General features: G+C 46.4%; 1 protein-coding gene across 1 annotated transcript in view; it reads left to right on the top strand.

The window, feature by feature from the left end:
- Window positions 1-16137, top strand: part of TMEM132C (transmembrane protein 132C) — a 382503-nt gene that overhangs the window by 198377 nt on the left and 167989 nt on the right. The window contains exon 3 of the mRNA XM_072144366.1: window positions 6005-6151. Within this exon, the coding sequence (XP_072000467.1) occupies window positions 6005-6151 (147 nt within the window). The remainder of the gene's footprint in view (window positions 1-6004; window positions 6152-16137) is intronic.

Below are 16137 nucleotides of genomic sequence, written 5' to 3' on the forward strand. Positions count from 1 at the left end.
TATAACTCTCATTTTCAAAATGTTTAACCCGAGGGCTAGGGGTAGAGGACGAGGGCGGGGACGTGGGCGTCCAACTACTGCAGGGGTCAGAGGCCGTGGTCCTGGGCGGGGTGAGACACCACCTGCTTATGAGGGAGCAGGGGAACGCCGCAGAGCTACACTCCCTAGGTTCATGTCTGAAGTTACTGGGAATCGTGGTAGAGCACTGTTGAGGCCAGAACAGTGCGAACAGGTGATGTCGTGGATTGCCGACAATGCTTCGAGCAATTTGTCCACCAGTCAGTCTTCCACGCAGTCCACCCATGTCACCGAAATCGGCACTCCTCCAGCTCCTGCACCTCAGCCTCCTCCCCCCCAGTCTGCCCCCTCCCAGGAAAATTTGGCATTTGAACCGGCATACTCTGAGGAACTGTTTTCTGGACCCTTCCCACAGTCACAAACCACTTGTCCGGTTGCTGATGAGCAATTTTCCGATGCCCAGGTTTTCCACCAGTCGCAGTCTGTGGGTGATGATGACCTTGTTGACGTAGTGGAAGAAGTGTGTAAAGAGGTGTCCGACGATGAGGAGACACGGTTGTCAGACAGTGGGGAAGTTGTTGTCAGGGCAGGAAGTCCGAGGGGGGAGCAGACTGAGGGATCGGAGGATGATGAGGTGACAGACCCAAGCTGGGTTGAGAGGCCGGGTGAACACAGTGCTTCTGAGACGGAGGAGAGTCCTCGACCAGAACAGGTTGGAAGAGGCAGTGGTGGGGCCAGACGGAGAGGCAGGGCCAGAGCTGGTGCATCAGCGCCAAATGTGTCAACTAGTGAAGCTCCCGTGGCGAGGGCTCCTGCGGCGAGGGCTAGATTTTCAGAAGTCTGGAGGTTCTTTAAGGAAACACCGGATGACCGACGGACTGTGGTGTGCCACATTTGCCAAACCAGGATCAGCAGGGGTTCCACCACTACTAGCTTAACTACCACCAGTATGCGCAGGCATATGAATGCTAAACACCCCACTCAGTGGCAACAAGCGCGTTCACCTCTGGCCGTGCACACCACTGCTCCTTCCCCTGTGTCAGCTGATAGTCAGCCCCCTGCCCAGGACCCTGCCACAAAAACCCCATCGTCACCTCCACGATCCTCCACAGCATCCACCAGCGTTCAGCTCTCCATACCCCAGACGCTGGAGCGGAAACGCAAATATAGTGCAACCCACCCGCACGCCCAAGCCCTTAATGTGCACATTTCCAGATTGCTAAGCCTGGAGATGCTGCCCTATAGGCTAGTAGAGACCGAGGCCTTTCGCAGCCTCATGGCGGCGGCCGCCCCTCGGTATTCGGTCCCCAGCCGCCACTACTTTTCCCGATGTGCCGTCCCAGCCCTGCACCAGCACGTGTCAGACAACATAATCCGTGCCCTGACCAACGCCGTTTCTGACAAGGTCCACCTGACCACGGACACGTGGACGAGTGCTGCCGGGCAGGGCCACTATATATCTCTGACGGCACATTGGGTTAACTTGGTGGAGGCTGGGACCGAGTGTGACCCTGCGGCTGGTCATATACTGCCGACGCCGAGGATTGCGGGGCCTACCTCGGTCCAGGTGTTTGAGGCCTACTATGCCTCCTCCTCCTCCCACCCCTCCTCCACCTCCTCCTCCGAACGACCATCCGTGGGCATGGCGCCATCAGTCGGTAGCTCTAGGCACAGCAGCAGTGCCGTCGCTAAGCGACAGCAGGCGGTGCTCAAACTGCTGAGCCTAGGCGATAAAAGGCACACCGCCCAAGAACTATTACAGGGCATCACGGCGCAGACTGATCTGTGGCTGGCACCGCTGAACCTGAAGCCAGGCATGGTTGTGTGTGACAACGGCCGTAACCTGGTGGCGGCTCTGCAACTCGGCAGACTGACACATGTGCCATGCCTGGCCCATGTGTTAAATCTGATAGTTCAGCGTTTCCTCAAGACATACCCCAATCTGTCTGATTTGCTCACGAAGGTGCGCCGCATCTGTGCGCATTTCAGGAAGTCCAGCACAGATGCTGCCACTCTCAGGGCAGCGCAGCGCCGCCTCCAACTGCCCGCTCACCGACTGTTGTGCGACGTGCCCACGAGGTGGAATTCAACACTGACCATGTTATCCAGAGTTTACCAGCAGCGCCGAGCGATTGTAGACTGCCAGATGTCAACTTCCACCAGAACTGGTAGTCAGGTCAGTCAGCTTCCTCAAGTCTACAATGAGGAGTGGACGTGGATGTCTGATATCTGTCAGGTGCTGAGTAACTTTGAGGAGTCAACACAGATGGTCAGTGGCGATGCCGCCATCATCAGCCTCACCATCCCGCTGCTTGGCCTGTTGAAAAACTCTCTGGTCAGCATGAAGTCGGAAGCTTTGCGCTCCTCACAAGAGACAGGGGAAGAAGATTCCCTTGTTGATAGCCAAAGCACCCTTAGGTCTGTTTCTCAGCGCATATCGGAGGAGGTGGAAGTGGAGGAGGATGAGGAGGAAGAGGAGGAGAATGTTGGCGAGACACAAGAGGGGACCATTGTTGAGTCCTACACTGTTGAGCGTGTATGGGCAGAAGAAGAGGAGTTGGAGGAGTTGGAGGAGGAGGAAATGGACAGTCAGGCCAGTGAGGGGAGTGAATTCTTACGCGTTGGTACTCTGGCGCATATGGCAGATTTCATGCTAGGCTGCCTATCCCGTGACCCTCGCGTTCAAAGAATTTATTCCAGCACCGATTACTGGGTGTTCACTCTCCTGGACCCACGGTACAAGCAAAATCTTTCCACTCTCATCCCTGGAGAGGAAAGGAGTGTGAGAATGCATGAATACCAGCAGGCCCTGGTGCACAAGCTGAAACAGTATTTCCCTTCTGACAGCACTAGTGGCAGAGTGCGTAGTTCTGCGGGACAAGTAGCGAGGGAGAGTAGGCGAGCAGGCAGCTTGTCCAGCACTGGCAAGGGTACGCTTTACAAGGCTTTTGCCAGCTTTATGTCACCCCAGCAAGACACTGTCACCTGTCCCCAGTCTCGGCAGAGTAGGGCTGATCTTTACAGAAAGATGGTGAGGGAGTACGTAGCTGACCATACCATCGTCCTAAATGATCACACAGCTCCCTACAACTACTGGGTTTCAAAGCTGGACATGTGGCACGAACTGGCGCTCTACGCCTTGGAGGTTCTTGCCTGCCCTGCCGCTAGCGTCTTGTCAGAGCGGGTTTTCAGTGCAGCTGGTGGCATCATCACCGATAAGCGTACACGCCTGTCGACAGACAGCGCTGACAGGCTGACGCTTATCAAGATGAATAAAGCATGGATTTCTCCTAATTTCAAATCTCCAGCAGGTGAAGGAAGCTCAACCTGAATAATTTATCCACTCCTCCTCCTCCTCATTTTCCTCCTTCTCCTCCTCTTTCTACAGTAAAGCAGAGGAAACTGGCTGTTTTTTGACAGGGCCCACTGGCTCTAGGTATAGTACTTTATGCATTTAATTTTTCTGGAGGGCCACCGACACGGTCCTCTGTTTTAAACAATTTTTGGGAGTGCCACATACAGGCACTCAATCTATTCAATTTTTCTGGAGGGCCACCTTTCCGGTCCTCTGTTTTAAACAATTTTTTGGGACTGCCACATACAGGCACTCAATCTATTCCATTTTTCTGGAGGGCCACCTACCTGCTCCTCTGGTTTAAAAACTTTTTTGGACTGCCACATACAGGCACTCAATCTATTCCATTTTTCTGGAGGGCCACCTACCTGCTCCTCTGGTTTAAAAACTTTTTTGGACTGCCACATACAGGCACTCAATCTATTCCATTTTTCTGGAGGGCCACCTACCTGCTCCTCTGGTTTGAAAACTTTTTTGGACTGCCACATACAGGCACTCAATCTATTCCATTTTTCTGGAGGGCCACCTACCTGCTCCTCTGGTTTGAAAAATTTTTTGGACTGCCACATACAGGCACTCAATCTATTCCATTTTTCTGGAGGGCCACCTACCTGCTCCTCTGGTTTGAAACATTTTTTGGACTGCCACATACAGGCACTATCCAAATTGAATTGTCTCCATAGCAGCCTCCACACGTTGTCTCCATTGCTACCTCCAAAAGTCGTCCATATAGCTGCCTCCATACATCGTCCCTTTATCAAACGAGGTTTGTCAGGCCGAAATTTGGGTTGTTTTCATGGATTCCACATCAAAGTTGTTAACTTTTTCGCCACTCTGCTGTGTTATCCACAAAATACACTGGCAAACTTTTACCATTTACGGATATTATTTCAGCGCTTCTTGCGCATCTGTTTACATTCCCCTCACCCGCCATATCCTAAACTTATAAGAACGCTACTACACTTGATCTTATACAAAAGGTTCTTAGAAGTGCTGTTTGGGGAGTAGCCTAGAGACAGGGGCTTGGATTGGCGAAAGCTCGCCTAGCAGCGGAGCGCCAGCTCCATGCGCATCATGCGCTTCTTGCGCATCTGTTTACATTCCCCTCACCCGCCATATCCCAAACTTATAAGAACGCTACTACACTTAACTTGGTGCAGGCTGGGACCGAGTCTGACCCTGGGGCTGGTCATATACTGCCGACGCAGAGGATTGCGGGGCCTACCTCGGTCCAGGTCTCAAAGGCCTACTATACCTCCAAATCCTCCCACCCCTCCTCCACCTCCTCCTCCTCCGAATTACCATCCGTGGGCATGGCGCCATCAGTCGGTAGCTCTAGGCACAGCAGCAGTGCCGTTGCTTAGCGACAGCAGGCGGTGCTCAAACTGCTGAGCCTAGGTGATAAAAGGCACACCGCCCAAGAGCTATTGCAGGGCATTCCACATCAAACTTGTTAACTTTGTCGCCACCCTGCTGTGTAAGCCACAAAATATACTGGAAAACTTTTTTCATTTACGGATATTATTTCAGCGCTTCTTGCGCAGATGTTTACATTCCCCTCACCCGCCATATCCCAAACTTATAAGAACGCTACTACACTTGATCTTATCCGAAAGGTTCTTAGAAGTGCTGTTTGGGGAGTAGCCTAGAGACAGGGGCTTGGATTGGCGAAAGCTCGCCTGGCAGCGGAGCGCCAGCTCCATGCCAAGAACCAACTAACATAGTTTTAACTGCAGCACCTTTAATCTACTACTAGTTCACTGCCTCCATACATGGTCCCCTTATCAAACGAGCTGTGTCAGGCAGAATTTTGGATTGTTTTCATGGCTTCCATGTTAACTTTGTCGCCACCCTGCTGTGTAATCCACAAAATATACTGGCAAACTTTTATCATGTACCAATATTATTTGAGCGCTTCTTGCTCACCTCCTTTGGTTCCTCTCTGCTACCCATTGGTTTGAAGCCTGAGTCCATTTAGGGTATGTCGCCATGCCACTCTCTAGCCTTCCGCTGCTGCCGCTGCCTCTGCATGCCGTCCCCTATAGTGTCAGGGTCAATTATTGGATGTTTTAGATGCTATCTAGCTTCATTCTGTCACTCTGTCATGGCCATGCTGTTGGCCATAATTTTGGCATAATGGTGCATTTAAGCAGCCTCAGAGGCATCCATGCATGCTGCCCCAGCTGTTTCCTGTCCATTTCCGTGGTGTTTCCATCCTTTTCTGAGGTTCCCAGGTGTTTGGCCAAGCTTCCCTGTGCAGAGCCTTGGTCCCCTTGAAAAATGCTCGAGTCTCCCATTGACTTCAATGGGGCTCGTTACTCGAAACGAGCACTCGAGCATCGGGAAAAGTTCGTCTCGAATAACGAGTACCCGAGCATTTTAGTGCTCGCTCATCTCTAATAATTACCTTAAAATATTTTCGAAATATGAAAATTGTTTTTGAAAATTAGCATTTATTGTTTTTGGGCATAATGCATGGTTCTTTGTGATACTTAGGTAGTATATATACAAGTATACTTAGGTATATATATATATATATTATACAGTCAATATATTTTTCATACAATTGCTCTTGAAGTTGCTTCTCGAACAACATACAAGTCAACATATTTTTTTCCTTCTTCAAAACAGGGCCAAAGTAAAGAAAGGGGTTAACATTCTAAATGTAAAGATCAGTGACACAAGACAGTGGGATGTTAAGCAAGAGCTGGGCAACGGTGGTAAACATTCTACTACAACTGTGACCTGTCAGCGACTTGGACCTAATCCTCGAAATAGGTATGTCATAATTGTTTTTACTTTATTATATAGGTTAAAAATGATGTTCAAAACAAATCCATATTCATTCAATCAACACGTAAAATAGTAAGATTCTTGCTACTTGCTAGAGGGAGTAATAGAGATTATATATTAGAACTTTGATAAATCAGTTAGCTACAGTGCATAATATAACTTGTAAACTTTCAGTATAGCCTGGCATAACACATTTGCATTCAATTTGATCTAAAGTAAAGCAGCATAATATGTTATCAATCATTTTGGATCTTCAAAACTATCCACTCATTTGACCTATAGATTAGTTCCATTGCAGGAAGAAGAAATCTATGGGGGTCATTTATTAAGGGCCCGATTCGCGTTTTCCCGACGTGTTACCCGAATATTTCCGTTTTGCGCCGCTTGTACTTAAATTGCCCCGGGATTTTGGCGCACGCGATCGGATTGTGGCGCATCGGCGCTGGCATGCGCGCGACGGAAATCGGGGGGCGTGGCCGAACGAAAACCCGACGTATTCGGAAAAACCGCCGCATTTAAAAACCGAAAATGTGTCGCATAAGGACCGCTTACCTTCACCTGGTCCAGCTCGGTGCATTCCGGCGCGATGAGTTTACTTCCAGCGCAGCAGCGCCACCTGGTGGACGGCGGAAGAACTACCTTATTAAATCCCGGCCGGACCCGAATCCAGAGCGGAGAAGCCGCCGCTGGAACGCGAATGGACCGGGTAAGTAAATTTGCCCCTATATCTTTGTGTGGTACCTGTTGGGATTTGCTACACTAAAAAACAATGCTCTCAACGCAGGGGCATCGCTAGGTCAAAAGATCCGGGGCTCGTGCCCCTGATCTTTTGGCTGGAGCCCCGGATCTCCCCTGCGCATCCTCCTGTGTGGGAGCACATTACCTACTGGGGGGGCTGTGTGGTGGCACATTACCTACTGGGGGGCGGGCTGTGTGAGGACATTACTGGGGCGCTGTGTGGGGGCACATTACCTACTGGGGGGGCTGTGTGGGGGCACATTACTTACTGGGGGTAGCTGTGTGGGGGCACATTACTTACTGGGGGTAGCTGTGTGGGGGACATTACCTACTGGGGGGGCTGTGTGGGGGACATTATCTACTGGGGGGGGGCTGTGTGGGGGACATTATCTACTGGGGGGGCTGTGTTGGGGCACATTACCTACTGGGGGGCTGTGTGGGGAACATTACCTACTGGGGGGGGCTGTGTGGGGGCACATTACGTACTGGGGGGGCTGTGTGGGGGCACATTACCTACTGGGAGTAGCTGTGTGGGGGCACATTACCTACTGGAAGTAGCTGTGTGGGGGCACATTACCTACTGGGAGTAGCTGTGTGGGGGCACATTACCTACTGGGAGTAGCTGTGTGGGGGCACATTAGCTACTGGGAGTAGCTGGGTGGGGCACATTACCTACTGGGAGTAGTTTTGTGGGGGCACATTACCTACTGGGAGTAGCTGTGTGGGGGAACATTACCTACTGGGAGTAGCTGTGTGGGGGCACATTACCTACTGGGTGTAGCTGTGTGGGGGCACATTACCTACTGGGAGTAGCTGTGTGGGGGCACATTACCTACTGGGAGTAGCTGTGTGGGGGCACATTACCTACTGGGAGTAGCTGTGTGGGGGAACATTACCTACTGGGAGTAGCTGTGTGGGGGCACATTACCTACTGGGAGTAGCAGTGTGGGGGCACATTACCTACTGGAAGTAGCTGTGTGGGGGCACATTACCTACTGGGAGTAGCTGTGTGGGGGCACATTACCTACTGGGAGTAGCTGTGTGGGGGCACATTACCTACTGGGAGTAGCTGTGTGGGGGCACATTACCTACTGGGAGTAGCTGTGTGGGGGCACATTACCTACTGGAAGTAGCTGTGTGGGGGCACATTACCTACTGGGAGTAGCTGTGTGGGGGCACATTACCTACTGGGAGTAGCTGTGTGGGGGCACATTACCTACTGGGAGTAGCTGTGTGGGGACACATTACCTACTGGGAGTAGCTGTGTGGGGGTACATTACCTACTGGGAGTAGCTGTGTGGGGGCACATTAGCTACTGGGAGTAGCTGTGTGGGGGCACATTACCTACTGGGAGTAGCTGTGTGGGGGCACATTACCTACTGGGAGTAGCTGTGTGGGGGCACATTACCTACTGGGAGTAGCTGTGTGGGGGCACATTACCTACTGGGAGTAGCTGTGTGGGGGCACATTACCTACTGGGAGTAGCTGTGTGGGGGCACATTACCTACTGGAAGTAGCTGTGTGGGGGCACATTAGCTTCTGGGGTAGCTGTGTGGGAACACATTAGCTACTGAAGGTAGCTGTGTGGGGGCACATTACTGGGGGTAGCTGTGGGGGACATTACTGGGAGGCTGTGGGGAACAATACCGGGGGTTTGTATGGGGGACATTTCGGGGGGGTTGTATGGCGGACATTACTGGTGGTAGATGTATGGGGGTCATTACTTTGTGGCTGTGTGGGGAACATTACTGGGGGTATCTGTGTGGGGCACGTTACTGGGGGGCTGTGTGTAGCACGTTACTGGGGGGCTGTGTGTAGCACGTTACTGGGAGTATCTGTGTGGGGCATGTTACTGGGGGGCTGTGTGTAACACGTTACTGGCGGGCTGTGTGTAGCACGTTACTGGGGGTATCTGTGTGAGGCATGTTACTGGGGGGCTGTGTGGGTGACATTTCTTGGGGCATGTTCACACGTGGCACTAGGACAGTCCTCGGTTTGATCTCATTTGCGTTTCTAGTGATACCAGTGTGATGGATAACAAACTCCTGGTGTTTAAATGCAAGCCTTACAGTATTTGGGGGAGATTGTTGGGGGCAGCAGCAGGATAACACTGTCCAAGATGTAGGGACAATGAGGAACAAAAGATGTGGTGATGTCTAATGGAGAAGATGGAGGATGCGTCACCAGCAGTCACTGGAGGGAAAAAGTAGGGGTTTCTCCTGCGGTTTCTGTAGCTGTATACACCGTCAGTAAAGTTGTTATTGGCACAAGCACATGTGAGGGGGTTGTGTACAGGAGGGGGCATTACTGAAAGTGTGATACACATGCATTGGGACGCATGCCCCAGATCTTTTACCACCCTAGCAACGCCCCTGCCTCCAAATGCTTCTTAAGAAGTATAAACTGTTATCTGCAGGCAGCTGTTTTCCTAATTTTTCCCTCCTCAATACAGTGGAGGGCAATCTCTACATCTGAGGGAGATGCCTATGATACACGTCTTGAGTGAAAACAGTTTTCCTTGTAGAGACTAGCAGCTGGCATTGAGAGTCTAATATCCCAGAGCACCCAGTAAAAGATAATATAATAGACAGGTAGTCTCTGGTGACTCCCAATAGAGGTGCTGGTGCCACCTCATGAACCAATGTCTGACCCTGTGACTGATCTAACAGAAACTTGAATACCACCATGTCTACAATAACAGAAAACAGAGTGTCTTACAATTAATGGTTGGATTTTCCTCATGCAGGACAAAAACCTGTCAAGTTGAAGCACCAAAAAATGTAAAATCATCTTGCAGTTTCCTGTCAGCCACTTCTTCCTGGTGTCTTATCAATGTCTGTATCTCAGCCTCCAGCAATGACATCCTGAAATGGATATGTGACCGTTAAAGCTCAGCACTGGCTGAAGTAGTGTAGTCTTTTCCACGTTGGAACATGGAAATGTGACAATGGTGACCTGGCGTTGACAGCCAGCAATTTACCGTAGACTATTTTAGGATGTTATTGCTAGTTTGTAAGTTACAAGGAAGTAGAAGAAAAGGACAGGTGGGAGATCAGTAAGGTGAATATTACTTCCTTTATTCTCTTAGTCCCCATGAAGAACCTTAAAAGGCTCGGCCATTACTTTAAAGACAACTGCCTTGTACATAATCCTTGAATGTTCCTCCAGTCAATAAGTAGTCCTATAAGCACGTACATCTTTTAACAAGCCTCAGCTGTGCTGAATAGGAGGAGCTGTAACAATACTCTCCTCCCTCTCGGAACAACATGACTCCCTCTTCCTCCTCCCCCTCCCTCAGTCAGTGTGCTGCTTACAGGAAGTAGATGAAAGGGCTGCAGTGGATGTACTGAGTGAGAAGTGAATTGAGAGCGATGTCACATGGATATCCATGGATATCTCTGGAAAAGAGCAGTCTGTTTATGCTCGAGGCAGCATGCTGATTACAAGGAATGACTCAACATAGGAAAAGTGACAGGTGCATATTCATGCAGGGACATGTTTTATAAGAGATCTATTGAGTGGCCAACCCTTTTAAAGTTTTATTCAGATAGAGTCAGTTTTAGTCAGTTACAACTAGTCCTAGACAGCAGTGTCAGGGATCCCATACTGCTTACCAGAAAATACTGATTTCCCCTACGGAGTCTATAGAGAAAAGCTACACGGCAATAAGCCATCTGAATCTTACAAACCTGCTTGTATCTGAGCAGGTGTTAACTTCATCACAATGTCATCCGATTTCCACAAAACGTGACATATTTCAATTTAGATTTATTTACATGTCTAAAAATCCATATATTAACCACTAATAACACAAATGCAGTGCACTGAACATCATCTAAAATTAACTCCTTACAGTAGACATACCAATGTTCAGAAGGTATTGAATTAACTTACAGGGGTGAACAAAGACCACACTGTATTCTTGCCCTGTATAAGGATATCAGGTTTTATTACTACTGAGCTTCCATTTTTTAAGGGAGTAACGTGACTCCTATAATAGAGTGAAAGCTAATATAATTCACAATTTAGAATACTTCAGGGAAACAGAATGTATCCTTAGTGTAAAAGGTAGACAACTGGATAGAAATAATGGTGGTGCTTATTAAAGGCATACACTGTGACTCTTTAAGAGACCCGGTTACTGTCTTATAGATCAAATAAAAATAGATATAAGTATTTTATTTTATATGCAGCGGCATTGTTAATAATCATGATTATTGGAGCACTTCTGTACTTCCGGAGTATGTGAACAATATCAGTATTAAAGCACTTGAAAGCTGATTTTCATACTGAGAGCATAGCCCCAGGAGAGAAAATGTAACATTGCCCACTTTTTTCCATAACAGATATAGAACAGTACAATCACAGCGCCATTTACATAATGTCTAATTAACCCATGAAAAATGGTAAGCACTGATTATGCAAATGAGAGCTAATGTCCTAATTACCATCAACTGCATTAGCCTATGTAAATGGTTCTGTTATTTTTATTAAGTAAAGTCGAGATTGTGTTTCATGTTGTTTTATTTATTGAATTAGGGAAGGATTAAGCCAGTCAGGAAAGTCGAAATACAGGGCCCTAAGCCCACAGTAAATTTGCCTTGATCACAGACATACTGCTCAGTTTGGGAATGAACATAGTTTCAGCTTATTAGTTAATGGTAATTAAATTTGTTTTTGTCTTTCATTTCCCACTGGGACATATCCATTTGATGTCATGACAAGAGAAGCTTCCTTCAGAATGCTGTAGCCCAGACATAGCAGTTTAATGGCCTGAAAAAACAATGCATAAACGCTCTGTAAAGATAATCCGCATTCTGTTATTCTACTTTTCCACCATCACATTTTAATTTTTTAGCGAACCTTTTTGGGAATCACATATACACTGATGCAGGTCCTGAGGACAAAAGCTTGACACGGGGGTTACAAGAGTAGATCTTTATACTGTGTGCTGCCATCAGAAACAAACAGTCATGTCTCTGGCCAGAAGGTTGGGAATTGCACGGAATAACATCCCGGGACACGTGTGGTCCCTGAGAAGAGGCATTATTTTAAATTCTTTGGTCCCAGTGCAAAGTTTGTAACATGGTCACTACTGACAATCTATAGAGATTTGTAGCTGCTGCTACCTCTACACCCATATAGCCATGCCGCTGCTGTCTCTCAGCTACAAAGGCTGTAAACACCTTAATTATTATTTACTTTAAAAAATACTTGACCAACCAGTATGACATTTGTGAAGGTTTGTACATTTAAAAAGTAAAACATATAAAAAAAGGTAAGCAGTAACTGAGCTGCAGAAATTATTTGTTGGCCATTCATAATATTGCTTGCTTTGATAATGACAGTAAGAATGGCAGCCATTCTCTTCAATACATAGCATGAGGGTCTGAAAACTGGATCATTTACAATAATATAAAACAAACAACCTAAATAGACCAATAACTCTATATAGGGCCGGCTCCAGGTTTTAGTGGGCCCCCCTCTGTGTGTCGCCCTCCTGGAGTTCCTGGACGTCTTCCCAGCAGCTGATTAGTTTAGCTGTCCATCACTCCAACAGGCACCTGTGACACATCCCCAGCTTCAGAGAGGCAGCAAGATGTCAATCACTTAGCCCTCTGAAAGTATACGCCTTTTTGTGGTACTCATCCAGTAGAACAGCTTCTTTAGTGTAAACCATTAGTGTAACCATTAGTGGTTCCTTAGTGTAAACCATTGGGATTAAGCCATTACATGAAAATAACTAAAACTGCATTACACCAGTGTTTTATATCTGTGTGTGTGCATCACTGTTTTTTAAGGCACAGTTATTTTTTCTGATGTTTACACTGTGATAGCAGCAAGCACTGCCCTGTCCCTCCTTAAAGGAGGTTGTGTACTCTATAATGTTTACAGGTTTGAGAATGGGCTACATGTGCAGAACAGCCTTTTCCATGAGGGACTCCATTGTCCCGCCACATCCAACTGTTTTAACTGCCTTATAAAGAAGTATTGAACCACGTGATTGCCACCATCTCCTTCTCTATAGTTGTTTTGCATCTTGTTGCTGCTCCACTGAAAAACTGAACCCTTCAATTCAACCTTGTACATATACCACCCCTGTCTCACATGGGTATAGAGTGTACAAGTTTGTCAGTGAAGGTAGAGCCAGTTAATTTTTGTTGCTCTATTTTTAAGTACTGTGTCACAGGTGTTTTGATTCCCTTAGTTTCCCAGACTTTATTGGCTGTGTCTTGGTTGCTTCAATCCTTCCCAAAGAGTGGATGTATACTTCATGTCTATATGGAGGAGAGAGGAAGAGGGGGGCAGCCTGATTGCAGGCATAAATACAAGCTGGGTTTAACATGACTGAATTAGTTTAGATTCAGCTAAGGAAGAGTTCAGTTTGTTTAATTACTTTTTCTTTATTACTCCACCTTCAGGATATAATTAAACTGTGACACAGCTACCTCCAAGCAAGAATATTTAATTTCAGTGGTAATAAGTGTACCTTTCCACCCCCCCCCCCTATGGGGTATGCAAGGTCAGTTAACAATGGTCTTAGGGGGGAACAGGAAGTGAGAATGAGGGTTCCACACGACTTCCATTTTGGCACAACACTTGATCACAAACATGAAAGTCTGAGAGTCTTTTTACAATGGCCTCAGTGAAACGGTCCTGAAAGTTTGCTTGTAACATCTTATATTTCAGTTAGCCATTAAGGTTAGCCATTAAGGTATCTTAATCTCAAGATGCTGACTTTATGTGACCTATCAAAAGCAACAGGAATTTCTTCAACTTGTGAGTTTTCTTCCAAGTGTGCAATGTTCAGCATGAATCTCCCTCAGAAGACAACAAAAACTCCACATAGCTCTAGATATTTTGAACTCCATCTTGAACATACCAGTCCTACCCAGGAAGGTGCTAGGGCTCCTCCCAGCTTGATCCAATTTTTGTAACCTCAGAATCCAAGATCAGAACTCATCAATGAAAGATCATTGAGCACTGGTTGAGGTTTCCTCAGACATTTCCTCTCCATGCACTCCTCACTGCCACTAGATGAAAGAATCATTCTCCTCAACTTAGTTCTCCCACAATGGCCTAAAAGGTTTAACAAGCCATTCTGGTTGCAATTGATTCTGGCTGCTAAAACCTGATCCATTGGTTACACAAGGTTTCACATTTGTACCGCCTAGAAGAAATCACAGCATTATATAACAGGAACAGTACTAGATTTCAAAGGGTATGGTCACTCTGGCTAAAATTACGACAATCCCCCTCCCCTAGACTTGTTCTTGTCTGAATCTTCACCTGGTTAACTTTAGTTGAGGTCTGTTTTTTTGTGTACTAGTGACAATCTCTATTATCTCTGGGTAATGCCCTCATTAACCCCTTAATGCACCATGACCTTGGGGAATGGTTTGCTTGTATGTAGCGCACCATCACGTTCCCCCACGTCATGGAGATCACATGAGCTCAGCCAGTTGAGCTAATGCACAATAGTCATTATTCGGTCTGTTTAACCCTTTAAGCACCACAGTCAAACATAACAAACATAAAAGCCTTACCCACCCTGCATGGGGGTGCTGATTAACCCCAGGGCTGTCAAGTCTGAATGGGCAGGACCAAACAGTGCCAGTGTCAGCCTAAATCAGCATGACTTTCCTTCCCTTCCGAGTCACACTGTGCGCCCTACAGCAGTTTGTTATAACATGTGGGATATTACTGCATTTAACAGAAACTGTGTAATAAACTATGGGGGTAATTTTATAGCTTAATAGTTTTAAAAATGGGGTTATTTGTGGGGAGTTTCTAATAAATAGAACTTTTTCTAGAAACTTTGAAAACCCCTATAAAGGGGTATAAATGTGAAAAATTGCTGTTTGAATTCCTAATGTCCAAATGAAATAAAATAAAAAACAATGTCAACATAAGACGGGCATATGGTTAAGGTTACTTAGTAACCAATTTGGGTTGTTAGACTAACTAAACTAGACTAAACTTTTCACCATTTCTTTATATATAAGTGCTAAATATAAATTAACAATGTAAAGTACAGCATGTCATGAAGAAACAGTAAAAAAGTCATGACACATGGCAGATTTGGGCTGTGTCCTAAAGGGAAAAATGAACTGTTTCCTAAAATGAAATCTACCACCAGGATTAAGTATTCTATAAAAAACACAATTACATGCAGGTAAGTGTCCTTCAATGTCCCCTGGCAGGGTCAAATCTTCTTAAGCCTCCTTTGCCCTTGTTTTGGAGGAAAAAGGCTTTTACAGTATGCAAATGGAGCTAAGGGACTCCAGGCTCCATTTACACCTATGGAGCCTGGAGCCCCTCAGGCTCCTCAGGTTCATTTTTAGAATAAAAGTAATTTTTTTGTTAAAACCAGAGCAGCAGAAGCTAAAGGAAGAGCTTATCCTGCCAGACGGGGCACATACCTGCATGTAAGTGTGCCTGGTTTACAATCCTTTATTCTGGTGACAGATTTCCTTTAAGGGGGGAGGGGTTCTTCGTGTATGTACCCTTTTTCCTGCAGGATTCCTTTTAGTCTGGTTTATGTGTAACAATTGCTTTGTTGGGATTTAACAAAGTAAAATTTTGGTTAAAAAAATGATTGCAAAACACCCAATAAAAACAGATTTTCAAAGTTAATAGGGACTCTGCACCACATCAGTGACGAAGAAGCCCAGAAATAATCGCAAATACTAGCTTATTGCTAGCACTTGCAATTATTCAGCCCTCTGTGCCACCTTCACACCAGTGAAGTGTGATAGGGCGTGAAGGGGGGTGCGGCCATCGTCATGAGTGCCGGCGTTTGATAAATATCCCCCATATAAGTACATATGTATATACATATATATATATATATATATATATATATATATATATATATATACTTACTCAGTGGCTGTGTGTAAGTACCCCTAACAGGATTTAACAACTTGGGACTTATTCATATTTTGAGTTACCTAGCTGTAGCTCCCGCTTGGGACTGTTACTTTTGAATTTATTTTTTTTTTCTTATATAGCTCCACCTTTATGTCCTGCTTCATTTTGAAATGTTAGTTGTGTTTCATGCACAGAAAAGGATAATGACCCTAATCCTGCCTTTATAAGCTGTATATGAAAAATCTATGTCACATCTTGATAAACTATGTATACTTATAGGCATAGACCTAAAGCACCAATATCAAGTTCTAGATTTTTCTGCTTAATTGCTTCCATATGTTATGAGTTAAAACATTCTA

Source organism: Engystomops pustulosus, chromosome 1, assembly GCF_040894005.1.
Source record: "Engystomops pustulosus chromosome 1, aEngPut4.maternal, whole genome shotgun sequence".
NCBI lineage: Eukaryota > Metazoa > Chordata > Amphibia > Anura > Leptodactylidae > Engystomops > Engystomops pustulosus.